Raw genomic sequence first — 24,310 nt, forward strand, 5'->3', positions numbered from 1 at the left:
AAAAAAAATCACAATTCTGAAACATATGCAGAACAATATCTAATTCAATACGTGGATTGTTCGGAAGTCACTGGTTCTCTAAAACAAAACACAAAATACACATAAAAATAAAAAAATAAAACTTTCCATATTCTGATGATAGCTTCAGTTTAGCTGCTTAGTCGATCAATTTACCAAAAGCTTCTTACAGTGGTGCTGACACCTCGCTGGAGCAATTTAAGTGGTGAGTCTTACTCAAGGGTACAGCACAAGGGCCCTTGTAGAGACTTAATCACTGTAATTAGCGATCCACTCATTGTCTGACTGTAACAGTAGTAGAAAATTGCTGGTTTTACAGTAAATAACTATGCAAATACCCTTACACCCATCCTAATCATTTGAAAAACAACTATAATAGACTGATAATTAAACTAAAATAATTTAAATAACACCATTTTATAATTTGTAAAAAGTACTCAATTTATTTTCACATAAATATTTTAACAATGTCCTGATACAAACTATACAACTTATCTGTACACACTGCTAGAGTTTACTTAACAAAACTGAGAGAAATAGAAAAAAAAAAAAAACATTTTCTATTCAGGCTTCATCCAACAAGCATATCCAATCTTTACATTATTTACATTAAAATTAAAAATCGTGCAAAAGAAAAATGTATGACTGTAGATTGAACTACATTTCAAATATGACAACTTTATACAGCACTGTACTCTCATGAGCCGTAAACTGAGAGCCAATATGTACATAAGAAATGTGATGACGGTAACCAATCACACAGGCAAAAACAATGAACAAAACAAAGAATGTCTTTAAAGTTATGGCAAATTACATTAGTAGAAATACGTAACTCTATTATTTACCCTTTTGAAACTTCAGGCTGGATATCATTCTGCAATCCAGAATGGTCAGCTAGTTTACAGCTACTTTACAGCCATGCAAATGGTGAAGAATAAAGGCACAGATTCATTCACTTAAAAAGCATGAAGACACCTGGGACTAAAATTAGGTTCATATGTATAAACTGTTGACACTTTTTCCACTTGCTCAAATACATCGAAATAAAAACGGGTACAGAACGATGCATAAAGTATGTTCAGAATGCAAGTCGTTTAAACCTGACTGGCAAAAAATAACTAAGTGCATGTATAGACATGTTTTACTGTCCCTGCTGTAGTTAGTGATCCCAATTAAGCCAAAGCACTTAATTTTTAAAAGGTTTTGAAGATCTGCCAATTAATACAGATGCATTCAAGAAATAATCAAAGAAAGGTCACTGTGATATAGAAAAGGAATTCAAGAATTCTAATTATTTTGAATCTGGTATAAAAGGTCACCCAGATATTCTCTTCTTCGTGGCAGGTTGCCATGTTTTTCCGTCTCCTCTTCTTTCTGATGCAGAACAAGACAGCCAACAATGGCACTTCGTAGTGGTGAGCTACTTTAATGTGCCAGTACTCGTACAGGTCGCTGCAATGTTAGAAATGATCAGGTTTCAAGACCTGTAAATGTGCTTAAATTTTGTAGCAGTTCAGCCACCACCAGTGCGTTTCTATGGAAATGCACTATGCACAGCAGCCAATAATAAGACTGCACTCAGGTGGGATTAGTGCTAACTGAAGAAATCACAAGTATCAGTGGCAGAGTGAGCACGGTTCTGGAAAGAATCTACCGAAAAACATTAGTGATGCCGCATTGCCAGTCGCTGGATGATTCCTGCACCACCTCAGCCAGGTCGAGCCCTGAGGTCGCCTCCTCCTCCCCTCCTGCCTCCTGGCCCATGCTCATCTCCTTGCCACTGCCTGTGAGGAGCAAAGGAAGGAGAAGCTCTGTTAGAGGGTGCAAAATACCGAAGTTCATGTTACCCTCCACTCCACTCCACACTTCAGGAAAATGCAATGACCTTCAAATATAAAGGTTATGTAATTCAAGTAAAGTGAACTGAAATATATTTTTAAATGCGGCTGGCCTCCTACTTACAAACTTAACTAGGACTGAGAGTTGCTTTGTTACTTAGTAAGTTTGGGAGCAGTATGCAAAATGGAGCAGGTGCAAATGTCAGCAATACGGACAGCTCTGCAGGGTGGGACTTTTTCTAATGGGAAGAGCATCACAGTGGACTGGCTCTCTTTCTCCCTTTAGCAGAACACGCACACTGAGAATGTGGACACCCAGTCCCTCTTGTGAGCCGGGATGCCTCGTGCACAATGTGGCCATTCTGACTGCCTTGGCAGGAGTGTTTTTTCTTTTTTTTTTTACACGGTGTAAATACGGAAGCACAATAAAGAACCAGACCAGGGTGTTGGTACTGCATCTCCTGAAGCCCTTCTTTTCCCCACACATAACGCAAAACTCACCAATACCCAATACAAGCACTATAATAAAAAATAAAAGGATCATTATTAAAAATTTAAAAAACAGTTTGAGCCATAGATTTTGCTCATGTGCTCAGAACCGGTACGTAGATGCAGAAGACATAGGATTATCTACAACTAGCTCACTAGCTGTTTGCTCCGCTGCTCCTTTGAAAAATTCAAGTACTAACTATTCTGGATGGCTACCTGTCTGCACTCAGGTGATGCTTCAACCAAGCTATTTGAATTGGTTTCTGATTACTAACTCTCTTTTTATGTAAAAATAGACACTAATACTTCCCAAATAGGTTTCAGCAAAGAGTTTGCTACTTGAAAGCTCTTAATTTGGGGAACTCTACTCAAAAATATTATTTCTTTTAACATTAACCCCCCTCAGTTATTGTTTATTACTATATTAATTCATGGTAAGAACCTTAACTCAAGGGTACAGCATCAGGAGCTGGGATTCAAACCCCGAATTCTCTGAATGCAAGGCAACAGCTCTAACCGTTTAGAGCTGCACTATGAACTTACTAGAAAAAGTAACAGTAATTTGAAAGAACTGTCAAATCGCAGATGTCCACTTACAGAATGCAGGCCATAGAACATGCTTTGCTTACTAAAACGTATGAAATAAAAAATAAAGACCTGTAAATTTTGTATCGGTCATTATCCGTATTGGTCACCATATTCTGTGATAAGTTTCCTAGTGGCTCTAAAGGCATGGGTGTCTTGCACTTTTCGATGACTGGGTCCTCATTGCACAGCTTACCAGTCACACAACTTTTTTTTTACAGCAACGAAGGCTGACTGTCCTGTAGCAGGCAGTGGCAGTTTATGGAGATGCTGCGGTGCTGCTGTGTGGTTGCGAGAATAGCACAGGCTGCTCATTTCGAGCGGACGGCTGTTAACAATTCAGCTCTTGCATTCACAACACCTTCAAGCAAGTTCCTTCCTGAGTGAAAACTTGTCTTTGCAACATGTCAGAGCGCAAAGCCAACCCGAACCCCCCAACCCCCGACACGCAGGAGGTCCGATTGCCGCGGCTCACCATAGCTATGTGAGCGCTTCATGTGCAGCTTCATGTTGCTCTTCTGTGTGAAGCTGATACAGCAGACCTCACACTTGTACGGTTTCTCCCCAGTGTGCTTCACCGTGTGCACCTGCAAGGCGCTCTTCTGGTTGAAGGCCTTATCGCACTGGGGACACTTAAAGGGTCGCTCACCTGGGTAGAGGCATGAGACACATGCACATTAGCATGCAAGCGCCACCAGCTGGGCAAACATGGCATTACAAAAAGGCCATAAAGTGAAACATACGAGCACTAACGCTTTATGAAACTTTTCTATTCATGCTTAAGCAATTATTTCACTTGAACAGCATAATATGAGACAGTAAATCAACGACTCTACAGCTCAGAGTTTTTGTGTTCAATTTCATTTACCAAGCAATTTTTCCAAGAAAACTGGGAAATAGTAGTAAGAAAATGTATAGTTATGTAAATGCTGGCGGGGGGGGCACAGTGGTGCAGCGGGTTTGACCAGGTCCTGCTCTCTGGTGGGTCTGGGATTCGAGTCCTGCTTGGGGTGCCTTGCAATGGACTGCCATCCTGTCCTGGGTGTGTCCCCTCCCCCTCCAGCCTTGCACCCTGTGTTGCTGGGTTAGGCTCCGGTTCGCCGCGACCCCGTTTGGAACAAGCGATTTCAGACAATATGTGTGTGCGTGTAAACATCGAACAAGGTGTGAAAATTAAAATGTATTCGTGGGATTCCATATAAATTGACTGCTGGAACTCATTACTACCATAATACCATATAAATATGTTCATAAGTTGAGCACTTGTATAGGAAAAACAAAAAATCTGAAAACAACTTATGTCTTAAATGGTCTCTCCATAAATAACGGTGAAAAACAGTGAGAAATTGCCCAAAGAGAAATCCTTATCAATGCACACCACTAACAGGCTCAAGCACAACACTTAGCATACCAGACCACAGTGAGAGATTAACCCTACAGTCTTATTCACAGCTCAATAACTGCAGTGCCCACAGGGACTGCCATAAGAGGCCATTAAGTAGAGAGCTGTGGTTGGAGAATGTCCAGGGCCTTTCCAATCGCAATTACTACACGCAAAGCACTTTAAAATGCTGATCGAGATCTTTGGCACAAGGGCCAATGGGTCGATTTCGTACAGCTATTCTTTAACTCATTTTCGAAAGGATAAAACTGCTTTCATACGTGTAGATTTATTCGTTCAGCTCATGACTTTCTGCTGCATGAAGTAACTCAGAAACAAGCCTTACATGCCCTTCTTCATGTTATGCATGCATGTGGAGAATGACTGGTTGTTACAGCAACTTTCTGTTTCTCTCCACGTAAAGATGCATGAAACACGAAACAGAGACCATAGTGGAATAGTCACAACAGAATCTCTTCCTTTCCTGATCACAAACAGTTCTTTGATCGTTGAAAACTAAACTACCTCTTTTTTTACGAGCAATGACGTAAGCATGAGGATTACCTGTATGTGTCCGGTTATGTCTTTCCAGCTGGCTGGGCTTGGCAAAGGCTTTGTCGCATGTGGAGCACCTGAAGGTTCGGGGCCTCTGGGAGCTTGGTGATGGCCCCTGCTGATGGACCTGCTCGTGCTCCTGTGGCCAAAAACAACATACGGCATCACCGCAGGTGTGCACCGGGGCCCAGAGACTGAGGGAGGAAGTCATGCTTTCAGCAAGACCAACATATTAGACTGACATTACAGTGAACACCACAGAGCACAGAGTAGAGGACATACCAAACGAGAATATATCACATACAGCTAATCATTTAAAATATACCGCTGACATGTTAAGGTTGAAAATCTTAATTATCAAATCTCAACTTTGCAAATGTCAGCATGTATAACATTCGTAATGAGACTGATGTATTAGTGAAACAAACAGCTATATCATATTATATGTTTTATGACGTAAATCAAATATACATTGACTTGTTAGAAATGCCTTGCACTGAACTTCAAATAATCAGTAACGTCATTCCAATTGAAATTGGACGAGATGTTGTGGGTAGGGGAGGGGAGATCAAAGCTGCCCATGCACAAGGTCACGAAAATGAATGCTTTAGATGTAGGCGGAACAGTCTCACTTCTAGACAGAACGTCAGTTGTGATAGAAACTGTTCAGACTGCATCACAGAATTTTTCCCCATTTATACAGCTGAGTCTTTCACTGGGTCATTCTATTCAAGGTTATTAACGTACGTGCCTCATGAGACTTGTTGTGATAACCATCAGGTTATACATCTTCATATGGACCCTCAAATTGTGTTAGCTTGACACCAACACAACACCGTGACAACCACTGAATAAATATGTCTCTGTTCTATGAAATAAGGAGCAGAAACACTTCGGCACTTGACTGTTACTTTCACATTTGGAGAAAACCCATGGGGTATGGCACAGATAACCATTTACCTAACAGCAACAAGGCTAAGCATCTTCTGACAGCCGAACACCCTGGATGAGTGGAGGCCTTCCTCGCCAAGATTCAGTGCGTGTCCTACAGTGGTCTTTGTTTCCCCAATGAGGTAAGGACCTTCTACCAATGCAGCAAAACGTCCACTGAATGAGCGGATTGTCCTTTTCAAGAGGGTGACGCAATCTCACAGAATCTCTTCTTTGTGTGCTCTTGAAGCAACGTGTTTCTTTGGGAACTGATCTTAAATTTACAGCATACATTTCAATTGACAGTAAAATACTCAGAAGTTTTAGACGAACCTGATGGGTATGTCAGTATAATTTTGTAGACAGCAAATCTCAGTCACAAAAGAGTGTGGTCAAAAATTTTACACAGCCTGTGTGATGTCTGCAAAGTTTTGCTGTACATAAAAAAAAAACCCCAGTCCATAATAGCCTTCACACAAGAACACTTGTGAAGTGCGATGGACAGAGTAGTGGGAATCTGTCGAGAGGGAACTGCCAGGTGGTAGATTGCTGGCCGCTGAAGGGCGAGTGCTAAGAAGTTGAGCTCTCAGCGTTGATACTCCTGGTAAAGACATGTACACTGCCTGTAGTGATGAATCTCCAAATGCAAGAAGAGCCATGTTCATACATTCATATGTTTCTGGCACATACATACATAGTTATTTATTCTCAGCAATCTTCCTTGCTGTCTTTTTTTTGGGAGGAGTTACATTTAATTTAGTTTTTTCTCCCAGCAATCTCAAATAGCAATATTCAGCACATCTGTATTATGGGGGCAATTTAACTTTAGCACGTTTAACAAATGTTTCATCATTTAATAGAGTTGAGCCATGATTAACTCAACACGCAATGTAAATATGAAGTCAAAATACAACGCCTGATGTACATGTCCATCCCTTCCTGAAGGAGACTGCGGTCTCCTCTCCAACTTTGAAGAATACAAATCACAGAATGATCTACTTTCACTTGTAGTTGGGTGTATTGATCCTGCTGGACTAATTTAGACTCTCTGTGCCCTCGGGGATGACCTCTGGTCCAAGGCTGCATAAAAGAACTGCCTTGCAGAACCACACCACAAGAGGCTTATGAAGCTTATCATTTCATTATATACTTAGCAGTGTTGTGTTATTATTCAGGGTTCTATATGAATAAGATAAAATTAATTGTAAGGGGATTGTTATATTTTCCATTGTAATACCATGATCAACTTCAAAATGTAGGGTAAATCATTTATTGTTCAGTCTCCCTCTGTACTGTGCATGTGCTAACCTTCATTTACATAATTTAATTATTCAAATCTGGCAAATATCTAACAGGACATTTGTTTCTTGTTATTTATGATCCAAACAGTTTCAAGAAAACCACTGTAAATACTAAGGAGAGATTCTTAGTTACATTGTTAAGACATTTTCTGTTTTGACTGATTTAGACTGACAGAGTAGATGGTCATGCACCGGACAAGAAGTAGGGGAAAAAAACCACTCACACAAAAACACACATTTCCCAACCAATAAACAAGTGAAACAAACAAGATGTGCAGTTCCATATTTAGCTTTAGTGATTTTTCCTTTTACAGCCATAGGCATCTTTCTCAAAATAACTGCAAAGTATGACAACCCGTTTTTTTTATTTCAGTCCCCAAATATACTTTCCACAAGGTCTCATTTTAAAATAACTGAAAACACAATGGTGTCTTTGCTAAATCTTATCCAATAAGACCCCACTGGAGCTAATTATCTGGTTTCAACAGGATCATTATTGAATCTTGATTTATTATTTATACTTTTCTCTTTATTTATACTCTGCTATTGATTTCAACTGAGGACAAAGAGTATGGAACAGACAATGCATTTGCTGGCGGTCTGGAAAGCAAAACTGTGTGTATTATGAGTATGAAACCTTATACATGTACTTGTGCAGTGTGTGTTCTACTGAAAATGATGCACCATTTATTCACCTGAAAAGTACTTCACATAGTTTGTTTTGTCTGCCCATGTGTCCTATAATACTAGGGTGGGTGGGTGTGTGTGTACTTGTGCACGCGCTCCCACCTTGAGGTGCGTGGCCCTTTTGAACGCCTTGCTGCACACCCTGCACACGTGGCAGCGCTCCTTGCCGTGGGCCTGTCGGCAGTGCCTCCTCAGCATGACAGCAGTGGGGAAGACTTGACTGCAGTAGAAACACTGGTTGAGGCCCTGCTGAGACTCTGTGGATGGCTCTTTCATCTGTTGCCTGCTCACCCCGGGGATCTGCGAAACATAGGCAACTTTGCAGCTCAGATCTGCCATGAAAAATGGCCAACAGTATGTGTGGTCAAACAGGATACACACCACAGGAAAAAGAAAATTGTGCACCAAAACTGCATGAAGATGAACACCTTGAGCTGGTGAAATCACACCAGAACACACAGAAATACTCAGTGAGGTCAGGCTTAATGCATTCTAAGAATTAACAAGCAGGGCAGCAGGTGGCACAGTGCATAGAGCTGCCACCTTGCGCTTTACAGTCCAAAGTTTGAATCCCACCTCCTGCTGTAGTGCCCTCGAGAAAGGTACTTACCCTGAATTACTCCAGTAAAATTTACCCAGCTGTATAAATGGGTAAATCACTACACGTAGCTGATAGGTTTGTAAGTACAAACCCAATAGTGTAGGTGACTTCACAGAAGACTGGCAGCTATAAATAACAATAGCGAAACACTTCCAAAGATATAGGATTGCGACTGATTCCGGAATTTAAATTTTATGTCTCTTGCTAAGAGGGGTGCGGTGGCGCAGTGGGTTGGACCGGGTCCTGCTCTCCAGTAGGTCTGGGGTTCGAGTCCCGCTTGGGGTGCCTTGTGACGGACTGGCGTCCCATCCTGGGTATGTCCCCTCCCCCTCTGGCCTTACGCCCTGTGTTGCCGGGTAGGCTCCGGTTCCCCGTGACCTCATATGGGACAAGCGGTTCACAAAGTGTGTGTGTGTGTGTGTGTGTGTGTGTGTGTGTGTGTGTGTGTGTGTGTGTGTGTGTGTGTGTGTGTCTCTTGCTATAGACACACTAATTAGGGTGCATGTCACTTGTGTGTATTCTATAGGAAACAAATGTGTGTGAATGGGAATGGAACGAGTCCTCACCCGAAAGCCATCATCCCCTGCGACTGTACCCGGTACTGGGTGACTGACCAGGATGACCTGCTGGGAGGAGCTGGCGGTTTGACCAGCGAGACCCGTGTCACTCAGAATGGTGGGAAACTGCTGCCCCTATGGAATACAACATTTCTCCTGGTGGTCAGGGTGTGATGGATTAATTCAGAGAGAACTCCTACATTAATGAAATCATTGTGATCACTACTAACAAGCACTTTTAAAAATATTTTTTTCAAAGGTTGTCACCTTCAGTTTTCTGACTGCATTTTGATTCATTTAACATTAGCAAATCCAAGAGAAGTACTTTATGACTATAAAATGACAGAAAAATTACATTCCACAAATACTTTACACATGGTGGAGACCTTATTCATCAGATAAAATAGAATTCTCTTCTCAGAATTGGTCTGAGAGGGATCAGCATATACCCCGTTTTACATTATAATTCACTTACAAGTGGAAGACTTACAAAGGGATGACCCTGTGTTGTATACAGCTGAGAGCTGTCTTAAGTAAATGTTTTTATTAAAATTTATTAATAAAACTGCACAAGTTATCTAAATACAGGAAAAGAAGGTCTGCTATATTCACAGGTCACAGACTCACTTAGACCTAAACTTATGCTTCTGTCAGATAAAATTCATCAGATAAAGATCAAACTTCATAAAATATTTCACAGATGTCAGTCAGTGCTCTGTTGTTCTTTAATTAAATTCCCTTTTCTGGAAGACAAACTGAACCGTGACGGCCATGTGGCAGCACACACACCTGGGGCGCGATGTTGAGTGTGACTGTGTCCAGGCTCCCCGACAGCATGCCCTGTGTGTCTGCCAGGGTAAAAGTCATGCTGCCGTCGTTGGCCACCCCTGAGGACGACATCACCAGGCCCTGGGAGGAAACGGCAGTCTGGGACAGAGAGGTGGCGGCGGGAAGGCTGCTCTCTGAGAGGGACCCAGAGAAGACATGCATTGAGTGCGGCGAGAAGGCATCAAAAGGGAACACTCATGTTGTAATGCTGCACTTTAAATCACCTGGTGTATAAATTATCAGTTTAGAGGGCTTCTGTGTGTGATTTCAAAGCTGGTAAACCTGTGACAGGTGGATTTCAGATCCATAGCACTAACGTGAGATGATGGAGGAGTCCTCCAAGGAAGCCTATGTGTTGCTTCTCACCTGCGATTCCAGTACTGGCCGGACTCTGAGGTAGAAGCTGGTTCCCTATTGTCAGGGTGGCGCTGTTAGCTTGGGTGCTCATGGGAGATGTCAACCTTATTCCTCCGTTCATTTCCGCCCCGCCTGCTGTGCTGTGCTGTGGCATAAGGTCCTGGCCTTTACAGAATTAAATGAATAAAGAAACAGGCACACTGTCAATTCTCCAGAGATACTGATTCCAGAATTTGCTTTTGATGAATGTTGGAAATTAGAAAAGCTACAGAAAATGAAAAGGAAAGTCCTGGAAACAAAGTTTGTTCCTCTTTAGACTTCCATGTCTACACAGTTGCAAGTAGCTCAGAACTAAAGAAAACGCCACCAGAACCTCCTCAATGCAAAAACTGTATGCAACATAGAACTTTATTGAATGACTACATGACAAAAAAAAGGACAAGTGCTGCAATGTCACTCTGGTTACCAGACAAGCTGACAAAACATACTTTAAATGTGTGTGTGAGGAAATTCTGGTCTGCAGTGTTTCCCTAGTTTTCTGGAACGTCACCGTTTATTTTGCTGTGCAAAGACTGAAAGGACCCTGTGTGTCTTGACTCTGTGTGACCTGCTGTCCATGAATTTACTATTTTGTGAATCGCATGTGTCTGTGTGCATTGCCACGTACCTGATATGGTGAGTGTAATCTCTGGTGGGTCGCTGGAGACTGGGGCAGGGTCTGTGGCAGATGCCTGGGCCAGAACCTGACTGAGGCTGGAGTTGTTTATGGTCAGCGTTATTTCCTGACCACTGCTTCCGGTTGTCACCAGGCCCGGGGAGGTCATCACTTGTGCCAAATCATGGGATCCTGAAAAACCATATCACTGCCATTAGCATCGCTGTTTGAAAACCACGTGGTTGGTTCCGTACGTCTTCATTTGTGGATGTTTTCATGTTTTTTCCTTCAAACATACAATGAACAGTTGCTGTTAACCTTTTAAAAAGTTTTGCAAGCTAAATATGAACACACACACATACACATTACATTTACATTTATTCATTTAGATGAAGCTTTTTTCCAAAGCGACTTACAATGTTAAGTTTACAATTATTACATGCTTACAATCATTTACCCATTTATACAGCTACACACACACACACACACATACACATACACATACACATACACATACACATACACACACACAGAAATTCATTGGGAAGATCTTTTTCTTCAAAGTGACCTACAAATCAGAGTAAACAAAACTAAATTCACAACAGGCATTAGGGTTTATATACAAACCGGCAAGTTAAAGCAATGCCCTATATCACAGAATTCAAATTTAAATCAAATTCTTAAGCAAATTTATAGACCAAGAGAAGTGAAATCAAAAAGCTTTTAAGGGTCAATAAAATATAATTATGACAATACTGTGATATTACTCATAGTAAAATATCTTATTAAAATACCTCATACCATTAATATTAAAATATCTCATTAACTACTGGACTCCTTTTCCTTGTTAATACTAAGAAGTTTTTATGTTTTCCTCCAAAAGTTGCATAATGAAAGATTTCATTTTTTCTGTGTAACAAATTGAGCCTGTTTTTAAAAGTAAAGGTGGGTTTAGTATTATTGACTTCCCAATACTCACTCACACACATACACACACACACACACACACACACACACACACACACACACACACACACACACACACACTGTCTGAACCACTTGTCCCATACGGGGTTGCGGGGAGCCGGAGCCTAACCCGGCAACATGGGGCGTAGGGCTGGGGGGGGAGGGGACACACCCAGGACGGGACGCCAGTCCGTTGCAAGGCACCCCAAGTGGGACTCGAACCCCAGACCCACCCGAGAACAGGACCCGGTCCAACCCACTGCGCCACCGCGCCCCCCCCACACTTCCCAATACTTTTATGTTTTATTTTTATGGTATTTTATAATAATTGATTCAACGGCTTGATTTATAATTTTGTTTAAGAATTTTCTCCAAGAAAAACTACACACTGAAGTTGTACAGTCATGATGTACATAAACATCTGGTTCACTTCAGTCCAGCAGACTGCGTGTAGACAGCAGTCATTGCACCGAGCCTGGCCAATCCGGAGCACGTAAACAGAGAAAATGTACAACAGTAAAACCATCAGTCACACATGGAGGCAGGAAGGAGCTGTCAGTGGTACCCACCGCTGCTGGTGGCTGTGAGCACCGCATCCTGCTCAGTCAGGCTGGAGATGCCCATGCTGCCAGGGGTTGCCGATGGCTGCAGGGATAGACTGGTGAGTGGGTGGATGACCACATTGGTGGGCACAGCTGAGTCGCCTGCCATGAGATGGGCACCAGAGATTTGGGTGAGCCCCGTGTCTCCCGTCAGCTGGTGAGAAAGCAGGTTCCCCTGCTGCAGTGTCTGCTGCAGAATGGCTGGATCGATCTGCAAAAAAAAATAAAGAAATAACTATTAAAATTATGTTTGGATGCCATTTTGATCAAAAGGAACACATTTTGCACCATTTAACTTCATTCTTCATTCTAAATGTTTGGCACAGTTAGCTCTGACTAAGTTAATTTTAAATTGGATACCACTGATGATGACCAGATGGACAGTAAATTCATTTTTACAAGATTATTGAATTCCAATTTAATATACATTTTACCTTTTTCACCAGGCATGCATGACAGATGAGTGAGTGCTTCTGACACTTCAGTCGATTGCTGTCTTTAATGCTAAACTGATTTTGATATGGTTTAATGTCAGAAAAGCTATGTACAAAACATATGTAGTGAGCTGCACGGCAACACAGGCAGGAAGACATCACGATGATACACATAAGAGAAGTACATGATAGGACATGTAGGAATACAGGCGAGACATATAAAGGATGGGATGTGCAGGAACACTGAATGGTGGTGGGACATATGAGTGTAGTGAATGATGGGAAATGAAGAAACATGACTGGACAAGTAGGACCCCTACATGGTGGGCCATGTAGGATAGCAGCTAAACGGTAGCCGGCACAAAAGAGCAGTGAAAGAGGAGCTGCACCTGCAGTGTGATGTTGTTGATGTTGCTGGTGTCGATGCCGGAGATCTGCACGTTGGGGCACAGCAGGTTAGCAGAGGTGAGCTGCAGGTGAATACCCTCCAGAGTGGCCAGGCCATCTGACAAAGACACCGTGAGGTCGCCTCCGGCTGAGGAGAGATCAAAAACAGGGATGAGCCTGTCTGTAATTTTAACACAGGAATGGATATCAAGTCTTTTTTAAGATGTATAAATTCTGCATATACATGGAGATTCAAGTACATCACTGTATTGAGTTGTGCTCAACCAAAATTAACGTAAGAGTCCTTAAATCAACGTCAATGGAAATTTCCAGCAAAGAACTAAGTGAAAAGCAGCCAATTCTGTCATAACTGCAAATGAAAAGCATGACACTCTTCTCACTTTCATAACAGGACACAGTCCTTGACTTTTTGAACAATCTTTTGATCAAACAAAGTCTAGACTTGTGCAAGAATTACACAACAGGGGACTTGAGATTCAATGGAAGGGGAGGAGAAACCATTTTTAGAAATTTTTCTAACAGGTCTGCCAGTACACAGACCCAATGGCTGAATTCACAGAAATTTTCTCAGTATTCATGCATAACAAATTATTCAGGATAATCTCAATTTATAATTTCACCTTCTTGTTTACAGCAGCATCTAAATCATTTCTACTTTTTTCTATGCCCATCCAACAGAATTATTTCTTAGGACTCATTTTTAAAACTCAAAACCCATTATAAGGAAGACAAATAACTTTCTGAGGGTGACTGAAAATTAATAGAACAGACTCCTTTCATAAAGAATTTATCCACCTCGTCCTTCCTGTTAAAACAGAACGGGATGTGACCTGTGCAGATTAACAGATCTGTCCACTTAACTGTGGGCAGTAAACAAGGATGAAGAACCAAAAATTAGCCATCACAAGTGCAAGCAAGTGGATAAAGGCAGTATTTTTTTACTGTATCAGTTCCTTTGTAAGTACCTTGCTCAACTGTATTGCTGCAGGAGCAGAGATTCAAACCTGGGTCCTTTGACAATAAGGTGACAGCTCTAACCACTACTCTGCCCACTGTGCAGTTTCTTAGCTAACACTCTTAGAGTGAAAGAGCAGCTTTTGGGTTACCAGTCGATGTCCTCAACCACTACGATACTTACTGGACAAGGAGGCAGGAAGGATGGCCTGGCCCACAACGCTCGGCTGCAACAGGTTCTGCTCAAACTGACCGTTCATCACAGGGTTGCTGGTGATGTAGACGGGGTCCACATCGGTGGCCTCAGCAGCTCCCGTTTGGAGCATGCCCACTGGTGGTAAGGACTCAGTAGGCGGGGCCAATGCTGGTCGGGCCTGCCGCTCAGTCCCCTTCTTCCCCTTCTTGGCTTCCATGGAGGACTTGTAGTGGCTCTGGATATGTGTCTTGCGGTGGCCGGAGGTGCGAAAGCGTAGCTCGCAGAAGGGGCACTTGAAGGGCTTGGAGCCCGTGTGCAGGCGCATGTGCACCTTCAGGCTGCCCTTGGTCGAGAAGGACGTGTTGCACATGTGGCAACTGAACAGCTTTTGACCTGCATAAACCCACCAGGAGCATCAGGACCATGAAGGAAAAGTGACCATAATTGTGGCCCGTGGACAGTGAAGTAAAGGTAACAGAATCCTTAGAAAACCATTTCACAAAATCATTGCCATTGTCAAATACGATCAAGTACCATATACAAATGTTATAGAAACATTATGTGAAGATGGATGAACGCAATGAGAGGGAAAAAAAACCCATAAGACCCTTATTCTCTGTCATTCATATTGGAGAACGACAAAAAAAATATATCTTTGTTGAGGTAAAAAGGAAATTTTGGTTATTAATGAATGATGGTGAGATATAAATAAAAGAAAGCAATTAAACTTCTCCGCAAGATAAGCCATAAATTTGCCATTTACCTTTCCACTCAATTATAAAAGCTAAAAAACTGCCTGCCTATATATCCCCTCACTGAGCATACATATTAATAGAGTGGCAGTTAAGGACAGCTTCATTTCATGATTTTTTTTTACACAGTCAGTGAACACATTTGGAGAAAAAAATACGATAGCTGCAATAAAAAAGTCAAATGCCCCATAAAATGGTTACAAACTGTTAAAGGCATTCACTTAAAGGGATTCAGTGAGGTAAAAGGAGCAGGCTTCCTTACTGTACTATATCATCATAATTTCGTAGCAGCACGGACCAAATCCAATTTTGATCTCCAATCTGACTAATCTAGCAGCATAACAGTGTGTTCCTCAAGTTAAGAACATAGCGCTCATGAACCTACAGTTTCATCTATGCACGTAGCACGCAGTGAAAAGGAAGAAGTGAAGGAGAAAGACACAGGCCTGTCAGACAAAATAAGAGAGAAGCCAGACATGCAGACCTAAGTGAGTCTTGACGTGGCAGTCCAAGGTGGACTTCACCGTGAAGCTCTTGCCACATTCGTCGCACTTGAAGGGCCTCTCTCCTGTGTGGATCCGAATGTGTCTACAAGAAGGACAGAAATGGAAACGAGTGCCCCAAACACGCAGCTCATCAGCACTTTCCTTTGACAATAAATATACTTACTTGGGTCATATTGGGTTTATACCAGCGACAATAAGTAACCATATGCCTTATGTTCACGGCATTAAGACTTTTCAACGAAGCCACATGTCAACCCATATTAAGCAACTCTTACAGAATATTTAAAAATTACTCCTTATCATGCTATGTGTTTGCATTAAACTGAAAAACATTTCTGTTAATAGCATCAAATAAAAACATTAGCAGACTTTAACTGAAAGGGAGGGATCACACAATACTGCCAAACCAAAAAATACTTAAAAGGGCAGATTAGTCACTGGGTTTTCAATTATGAAAATTGCTCATAATGAAAAATTTGTGGACTTTCATCTCTTTTATGTTAGTTTTTCTGCATAATTCAATGACACATTTAAATGGAAAATTTATTTAATTCAGCTTAAACTACCACATTGTGAATTTTAGGGGGATGCATATTCATTAGTGTAAAACTGCATATAATTCTGACACAAAGCTGTCTGGGACAAAGGTAATGATTAGGTTCTAGATGGCAATTACTGGGGGGAAAAAAAAAAAAAACCCTCTACCAAATACTATCATTAGATTTGAATTGCTTTAAAAAAATCATTTTTCAATACAGTTACAATTTCAAATCTTGAAGTAATGTTGACTTTTAAAGAGCGGGGGCCCCTACTCACACTCACCGGACAAGGTCACTGGGCTTCTTGAAACTTTTGGGGCAGTAGTTGCAGCGGTTGGCAAACTTGGGCTCTGCTTCCAGCTCAGCCGTTTTGTCCTTCATCTCGCTGACACGGTCCCGCTCTGCGGCCGACTGCACCAGTACCTTCTCCGACACAGAGGCGTCGTCACCGGGCTCGTTCCGGGCCAGCTCTGCTGTCTGCTCTTCAGTGAAGGTGATGATGTCAGCACGGGTGCGCTTCGGTTGGACCCGATCAGTAACCTCCTCATCCTCTGCATTCTCCTCCAGGGCTGAAGGTGAGGCAGAGCAGTTAAGGTGAGGACTGTGCTAAACGGGTATTGCAACAGGGCTGCACCCGAGTCCTGAACTCGAAATTTTATGATAAAAAGTCTGGCTCCTTAAACACAACACTACGTCCTGACTGAGGAAAGGTGACACTGAAATTCTGGTTTCCATTGAGCTTTCAACTTTGTAAATCATATCTTTATTTGCCCAGGATTTCGTGGTGAGACAATTTATAATACAATTTATGTAGCAGTCTGCATTCGTCAGATATGGCTCTTTGGCGGGCCAAAGTTCATTTTTTCTACTCATATGCAGCAAAGACATTTTAGCCAAAGCAAATATACATTTTCTCTCAGCATTGCCAACTGCACACTCTTACTACTGTCAAGATGCCTAACAAAAACTATGTTGATACTGCTAGCTTGGAACACGAACATAACTAGCTCACACCAGTAAAACAATTCAGAGATTCTCCCTGCATGCTACTTGTACAGGTTGATTTACTCTAAAACATGCTTTAAGAGGATATGTTGGCAACAGCGATGGAGGTCACTTTTTAAAGAAACTCAAACCGTTTATTTCAGATGCTTTTGGTTTGAAGCCTTTCTGTGTGTTTAAACCACAATGTGTTAAAAATCCACTTTTCATATGTATTATGAACACATATAAAACATTCAGTCTTCAAGTAATAGTCTTCTACTCACTGTGAGGAGCCCTTAACATATAGGGATACAGTGCTATTTGTACCTCTAGCTGCCATCTCATGGTCCTTTTTTATGTGCTTTTTGCAGTGCTGGTTGGTGCGGAACGTCTCTGAGCACATGGGACACTTGAAGGACTTGGTGTCCGTGTGCATGGCCATGTGACGGTTCAGGCTTCCATTGGTGGTGAAAGAGGCATCGCACACGCTACAGCGGAACGCCTTTACACCTGGGACATGAAAGACCAGACTCACTGCTCCACAAAACCAAAACACCACACCTACAATTACAGTTCAAAATTTCAAATAAAAGCAGTTCAAAATTAATAAAAAAATAAACATGGCATACCAGTGTGTGTGTTGAGGTGGGATTTGAGCACCCCCGCTGAGACGAAGTTCCGGCCACACATGTTGCACCTGTAGGGTTTCTCCCCGGTGTGTGAGCGCACGTGCTGCTTCAGGTGGCTGGACTTCTTAAAGCCCTTGCTGCAGTAGGAACATCTGGAGAAATCAAGCAGTGGTTAGTTAACACTACACACATCTGTATGAGAGAAACAGGTTATAGAGTATTTCATAGACATTAAGGGTAGCAGGTTAAGGCTGCTGGCTTGCAATCTGAAGTTTCCTGATTCAAATCCAACTCCTTCAGGAATACCCTTGATCAAGGCACTTATCCTCAATTTATACAGTAAGAATCCTTGCACTTTAAAAGCGTATGACAATATGACACTTTATGAAAACGACCATAGAATGACTCTTGACTTTAAAAGTGTATGACAATATGACTCTTTTGGTTGCAGTGGGAATTAAAAGGCACCATTATCATAGATACTGTTCCCACTGGCAGACAGTAAAACTTCTCAAGGAAACAGTATAAAGCATGAAACTGCAAGGAAACAACTCTTGCGTGCTGTGCTCTGAAGTGTGCCAAGACAGTATGCCATCAAACAATGACCTGTAGACCCTCCGGCTGTCTTCATCACTATCCTCTGGGAACTCCTGGCTGTGGGCAGGCAACTGAAGGTCAGCCTGAGGTGGATCCTGGAGCAGGCGACTGGGCTGCTAAAACAAGGAAATGTTATCGGCAGGTGTACAACTTATTTCACAGAGGCAATGGACACAACAATGTGTGGACTCAGACCAGTGCAGTGCCTCTTGTGATGCTGCAGTGATTATTGTGACCATACACACTAATGAGAACCAAAGTTCAAGTGAAAACTCAAATGAACAGTTGGCACTGGACCTTTTATTAATAGCTTAAAAACTGAGTACTTATAAAAAGAACTGTAAATAAAGAGCCTATCAGATAGGTGAACCAGAGTACACCTGATTCAGACTGTGGGCACCTACCACATCGGTGCTGGAAACATGTAAGAGGTTCTGTGGGTGGTAGCTGGAGGACAGGGCCTGTGACTCTAGGGTGCTGGAATCCTGCAGCTGCTGAACTGTTGAGAACTGGGGCTGCTGAGTGAATCCATCTGTCATGGGGAAGCCTGTGGTACCGCACACAAGCAAAAGGGCAAACATCAGCACACATAAATTCCAACACCTATCCAGGAAGTCTGCTGGGACTCTTGAGAGTTCAGCCATTTTAGAGTAGGCCTAGGGTTAGCAAGCATCAGAGGGAGAACGTGTCCCATATGGCACAGTCACTGCCACAGTCACGGGGATCCGAAGGATGCTTTGCTAAAGCATGTCATAGTTGTGAGAAAAAGTTTGTGAACCCCGTGGAATACTCTGGATTTCCACATGAATGGCTCAGGAAAAGTGATCCTGCTCTAAGTTATAATAATAATAATAATAATAATAAATAAAGACAGACTTATTCAGAAAATAACATTCAATTTTACATTTCCATGTCTTTACTAAACAATCAAGGTCATTGACAAAAAAGTATGAGTACTTCTTCCCCTCACAACTGTATCTGGCCAATGAACAAAGGTATCAAGAAGGCACATATTTCAGTCAGGTCATTTTTGGCTTCATGTCTGACACATAACCTCAGAGATATCAAAAAGGCACTCCAAAAATACAATCACATCTTTATTGGTCTAAACATTACTGGCAGCATGTGGCCATTCAGTAGGAGTGGCTGGAAGATGCACTTCAAAGGAGCAGGTATCTTATACATCCACTGCAAGCCCACACCATTATTATAAAACACTTGTACTAATCATCCTCCTTTGAAACTAATACAAGATGCAGTAGTGAATGAAAGGGAGCTTTTCATATGTGGGAACTGGTATTGTGTGCCATTCAGTCACTGTCTACTGTTATCTTTATCTCCGTGCTCTAGATGTAATACATATTCCAAGTTTCATAGATAGTGTGTGAAACTGCATAATGAGCACACACTCCCAGTGCCTTCTCCTTTCATTCTGAGAGGCACAAAGTGACACAGAAAAAGGAGTGTGAGTAGAAAGTGCTCCTCTGATTTACCTCCAGGATAAGGCTATTCGGGGCTCCCTTTGGCAAGGCTCATCATAAGAGAGAACTGAAGCCTTTGCTGAGAGCAAATGACACTGTTACCGTACTGCATTCAGAACCACGGCAGAGTGGGAAGGGAGCGTAAGGCACACACAGGATGGTTCACGTAATATCTGCTTAACTGTGAGTGTAACGCGTGGACAAAAGAAACGGATATAGTAGATATGGTAAAGGACAACCTGGATGCAACATTTATCCGGCCATCGAAAATGTATGAGCATTTAAAAAAGGTTGAACCTGAATCCATTACGAGCTACTGAGAAGGTGTAATAATCCATGCGCATTCGGTTGGCCCTTCTGGGACAAAGGCTGAGGAAATTGCTAGTGTGACACAAGGAACTGTCTCAAAGGCCATGGCTGCCTGGCTAAGAAAGGTGCAGAAGCACTATCATCTGCCTTTCCTCATTGTAAAAGGTGTTTTGGAGGAGAGTACATTGTGTCTCCGAGGTACCAGAGCTGCCGAACCTGGTTTAGAGTTGGCAACAACAAAAATCTTCCAAGATGCCACAGTTCTTGCATATGGGGTATGTCTTTGGGTTTCTGGAGGTGCATGAGGACATAGTTACCCATCTTTTCTTGCCCCATTTGTGTGTGGTAAATACTGCCTGTGTTTCGCTGAGCTGTCAGTACATGGTTTAACATCTTACTTAGTAGTTGCTGTGCCCATCTATATCTAACCTACTCTTAGAAAAGTATGAATGGTAGGTGCCAAGACCTGTCTTTATTAGCAGCATGAGTTAGAACAGCTCAGATAGCAGCAGCATGACTGACCCTGTGGACAAACAATGTAATCTGTTTGCAACATCATAGTGAGTAAAGCAGACAAACAGGCAGACACTCATATTGTCCTCAAGTGGCAATGCAATGCAAGCGTTAAATCGCTGACTGGTACCTTGTGTTAGTGTCTGCTGGTCAAACGATGGCTGGGGAAGCGTCTGCATCTCAAATTGGCTGATGTTCTGAGGCAAAGCATGCTGGGATGACACAAGTGTATCTGAAGCCATCAGGCAGCAAGAAAAAGAGAAAGAACAAACATGGTTACATAGAAAACAACATGCAGGTTTATCTGTGTAGAATTTATTTGACTTGGGAAGCACTTTTCAAGCTACTTCTAAAGCTGTTCTAAAAACATGCCTCAAGCTTGGTGAAGTGAGAAAATAAGATAAATATCTGTCTAACACAGTGGTGATCATTCAACTTGCCAACTGCTCTGCAGAAATTCCCAAGTGAGTATGGAGGCTACGGTGAACTCAGTCACCAGAAATCTGTCAGCTCCAGGTGACACCACTTATATCTGCTCCTTGACCTGCTCTATGGTTCAAACAAAACAATTCCCACTTCATCCCTGCAAAGCACACATGCTGACCTCACTGTCTCTGTACCAGACACAGACAGCTGCTTCAAAGAGCTCGCTTCCCTCATGGGAGTCTTCTGGCTACTTCTCACACAGTACATATACATGTGAACAGATGAGTGGATGCATCCGTCCAGGCCCCCAATAACATTACCTTCACATAATTTCCTTTCCCCTGGTCACACTCCATCAAAACATTGTCTAATGCAGTTATTTAGATTAGCCTTTGAAGTTCTAATGTCTTTTTTGGCTTTTCGGCTGAAAAGTCAAGATGCTAAGAGACGACCGCTGAAAAAGTCAGGGGTAACATTTTCCTTTCATCTCTATTATGACATCAATTTTGACTGAAGTACCCTTTCCTTGAACCTGGAGGGGGTTATATCTGCAATGACCTTTAGTGTAACTGCTGAAGAATCCAGATTCTTACATACAAATTTGCCTGGTGAGACATATTTCAGTGAAGAATAGAAATGGATAAAATGGCATAAAGAAATTTCTTTTTAGGGATTTATAATGTAATATCTCTCAACAAATTAACAAAATGCCGTAATTTGTGAAATAATATAGAAAATTTGATTAAATACATTTACATTTAGCCTTTATCCAAGGGGATGTACAGTACAGTGTTAGATGATAAACACTGAAATTATATATAACGATTTCTATGGCTAGGTAATTTTTACTGTATCAATTAAGGGAAAATACCTTCATCAAGAGTACTACAGTGGGAGTGAGGATTTGAACCCAGGTGGAAAAATCTCCATAGACAGGCCGTGAGTACAGTACTGTACCCCACATACACCAGCAAGGTCACTGGGTCAGTGGGAGTATGATCTGCACTCAGCCTCCCGCAGAATAAAAATAAGACACGGTAGGCCAGAAACAGTATGATGCAGTGATGTCTTAGTGGTGTGAGTCAGTCACTTAAGAAATTCAGCGAAAGTTATTTTGTAAAGTAGGTGTCGAAATAATACTGCTTTAAAATATTTTTTCGGGGCACTTTACGGCATCTCGGAAACACGTGAAATTCCTGGTGCTAACCTTACTTGGGTTCAGATGGCATGAGACCCATTTGCACTACATATTAACTAACACATTAACTACTAATTAAGATTTAAATTTACATAATATTCACATTTATCCATGTAGCTGATGCTTTTCTCCAAAGCAATTTACAATGTTAAGGTGCTTACAATTATTTACCCATTTATACAGCTGGGTAGAGCAATGTAGGATAAATACCTTGTTCAAGAGTACTACAGCCAGCAGTGGGAATCGAACCTGTGCCCTTTGGGTCCAAAGGCAGTAGCTCTTATCATTTTTTAATCCAAATGATTAAAAAAAAGCCCAGTGTTACATACAGTGCTCGTGAAAAGTGTGAGTACACCTGTGAACGTGGGCAATACCTGCATGAGACAAACGAGATGAAGGAGTGAAAGCAAAAGGCTAGTGTCTGAAAGCTATGGGAACTGCTGGAGAAAAGCTGAGAGGACGTCGCCTCATTTTCTGCTGAAACTTGTGAGCTGAGTGTCTTATGCAAACAAACTTTTTCTAGCCAGTGTACTCACACTTTTTACTGGTACTGTGTAAAATGTAATGACTAGGTTGTCAGGGCTGCAGAGAGGCCTACCTTCTTCTTGCACCAGTGGCTGGTTAGTCAGCTGTGTTTGCAGCGCTCCCTGCTGGGAACTGCCCACCACCTGAGCCTGAGCCAGTCCCAGAATGCCTTGCTGATCGGCGGAGGGCTGCTGCAGCGCATCGGTCTCGATCTCCACCTGGATTGTAGCGGCCTCTGCTACCCCTCCAATGGCACTCTCCAGGGAGGGGGTGTCTCCGGAGGCCTGCTGCTGCTGTAACTGCTGGGCTAGCTCATACCTAGCAACAGTTGGACAGGAGGATAAGTAGGTGGTCTTTCTTTAACAGAAAGCTCTTTCATCAGAGCATTCACTTCAACAATTCCTGTGTCATGTCCTTTTTCAATCTAAAATCAGCCCTTCCCTGTGTTTTCAAACTGACTACTATTTTCATTATCTAGTCACACTTACCGCTCCAGTCTTGATCCAATTATAGAGGGCAAAAATATGATTCTTATCATCAACTAAAAATTCATATAGAAATGGCAGTTTTGAGGCCTATTCCAAAGCATTTTTTTAAAAGAATGATTAAACATCGCTATCAAAATGACCAGGAAAACATGACTATCAATCATGAAAATGAGAACAACAGAACAATAAATTGACAGAAGATGGAAAGAATTTTACAAAAAAATCAAAGTGTAGGCCAGCACACGCAGACACACACCTGTGTGTCTTCATATGCTTCCGGCAGTTGGAAGAGGACTTGAAGGTCTTTTGGCAGTAGGGGCACATGTAAGGCCGTATGTCGCTGTGCGTGGTCATGTGTCGCCGCAGGCTGCCACTTGTGGTGAAGGTGCTATCGCACATCAAGCACTTATAGGCCTTGAGGCCTGAATGTGTGCGGATATGTGACTTGAGCACACCTGAGGAGGCGAAGCCTTTGCTGCACTGGCTGCATTTGTAAGGCCTTTCTCCTGTGTGGGACCTGCAGGGTAAAACTGTGAGTAAATGAACAGGATAACTGGGGAAAGTATACCAAAAAGTAACCCTGCGTCTTTTATGTTCTCCTAATTCTCCTTAAGTCCCTTTGAGCCTCCCCAAGTCTCCCCGAGTTGGCTCAAGTCCCAATGTCTCCTGAAATCACGCTGAAGTCATTTGACTTCCCCCAAAGTCTTCCTGACTAATCTGCAAGTTCCCTCAAGTCACCCTGAGTCCCTCTGAGTCTCCCCATGGCTTTCCAAGTCACCCTTTGCCCCTCCAAGTCACCTGTGATCCCCTTGAGTCACTCCAACCCTAACCCAATCAAGTTCGCCAAAGTTTTCCCTAAATGGCTGAGTCACCCAAGTCTTCCTGAGTTGCATGGGGCACCTACAAGTTCCCTCAAGTCCCACTGAGTCACCCCAACACTCTTTAGTTCCTCCTGAATCTTCTTAAGCTATCTGGATGCCCCCACCCCCCCAAGTCTTGTCAAGTCACTCTAAGTCTCTCT

The 24,310-nt window shown here is 42.3% G+C and overlaps 1 protein-coding gene across 2 annotated transcripts in view; it reads right to left on the reverse strand.

The window, feature by feature from the left end:
- Nucleotides 1–859: 859 nt before the first annotated feature.
- Nucleotides 860–24,310, reverse strand: part of znf236 (zinc finger protein 236) — a 37,559-nt gene continuing 14,108 nt past the window's right edge. Inside the window, exons 13-32 of one of the 2 annotated variants that reach the window (XM_018750277.2) lie at nt 23,546–23,806; nt 22,875–23,119; nt 20,783–20,884; nt 18,754–18,896; nt 18,359–18,462; nt 17,753–17,904; nt 17,451–17,633; nt 16,423–16,708; nt 15,579–15,682; nt 14,331–14,735; nt 13,174–13,319; nt 12,318–12,561; nt 10,795–10,974; nt 10,137–10,292; nt 9,732–9,904; nt 8,952–9,077; nt 7,887–8,084; nt 4,876–5,005; nt 3,406–3,579; nt 860–1,802 (exon numbers count right to left, since the gene is read on the reverse strand). In XM_018750277.2, the coding sequence (XP_018605793.1) occupies nt 1,669–1,802; nt 3,406–3,579; nt 4,876–5,005; nt 7,887–8,084; nt 8,952–9,077; nt 9,732–9,904; nt 10,137–10,292; nt 10,795–10,974; nt 12,318–12,561; nt 13,174–13,319; nt 14,331–14,735; nt 15,579–15,682; nt 16,423–16,708; nt 17,451–17,633; nt 17,753–17,904; nt 18,359–18,462; nt 18,754–18,896; nt 20,783–20,884; nt 22,875–23,119; nt 23,546–23,806 (3,646 nt within the window). In that variant the 3' untranslated portion in view covers nt 860–1,668. Of the gene's footprint in view, nt 1,803–3,405; nt 3,580–4,875; nt 5,006–7,886; nt 8,085–8,951; nt 9,078–9,731; nt 9,905–10,136; nt 10,293–10,794; nt 10,975–12,317; nt 12,562–13,173; nt 13,320–14,330; nt 14,736–15,578; nt 15,683–16,422; nt 16,709–17,450; nt 17,634–17,752; nt 17,905–18,358; nt 18,466–18,753; nt 18,897–20,782; nt 20,885–22,874; nt 23,120–23,545; nt 23,807–24,310 lie in introns of both variants that reach the window. The other variant, XM_018750276.2, reaches the window with a different exon arrangement.

This window comes from Scleropages formosus, chromosome 23, assembly GCF_900964775.1.
Source record: "Scleropages formosus chromosome 23, fSclFor1.1, whole genome shotgun sequence".
NCBI lineage: Eukaryota > Metazoa > Chordata > Actinopteri > Osteoglossiformes > Osteoglossidae > Scleropages > Scleropages formosus.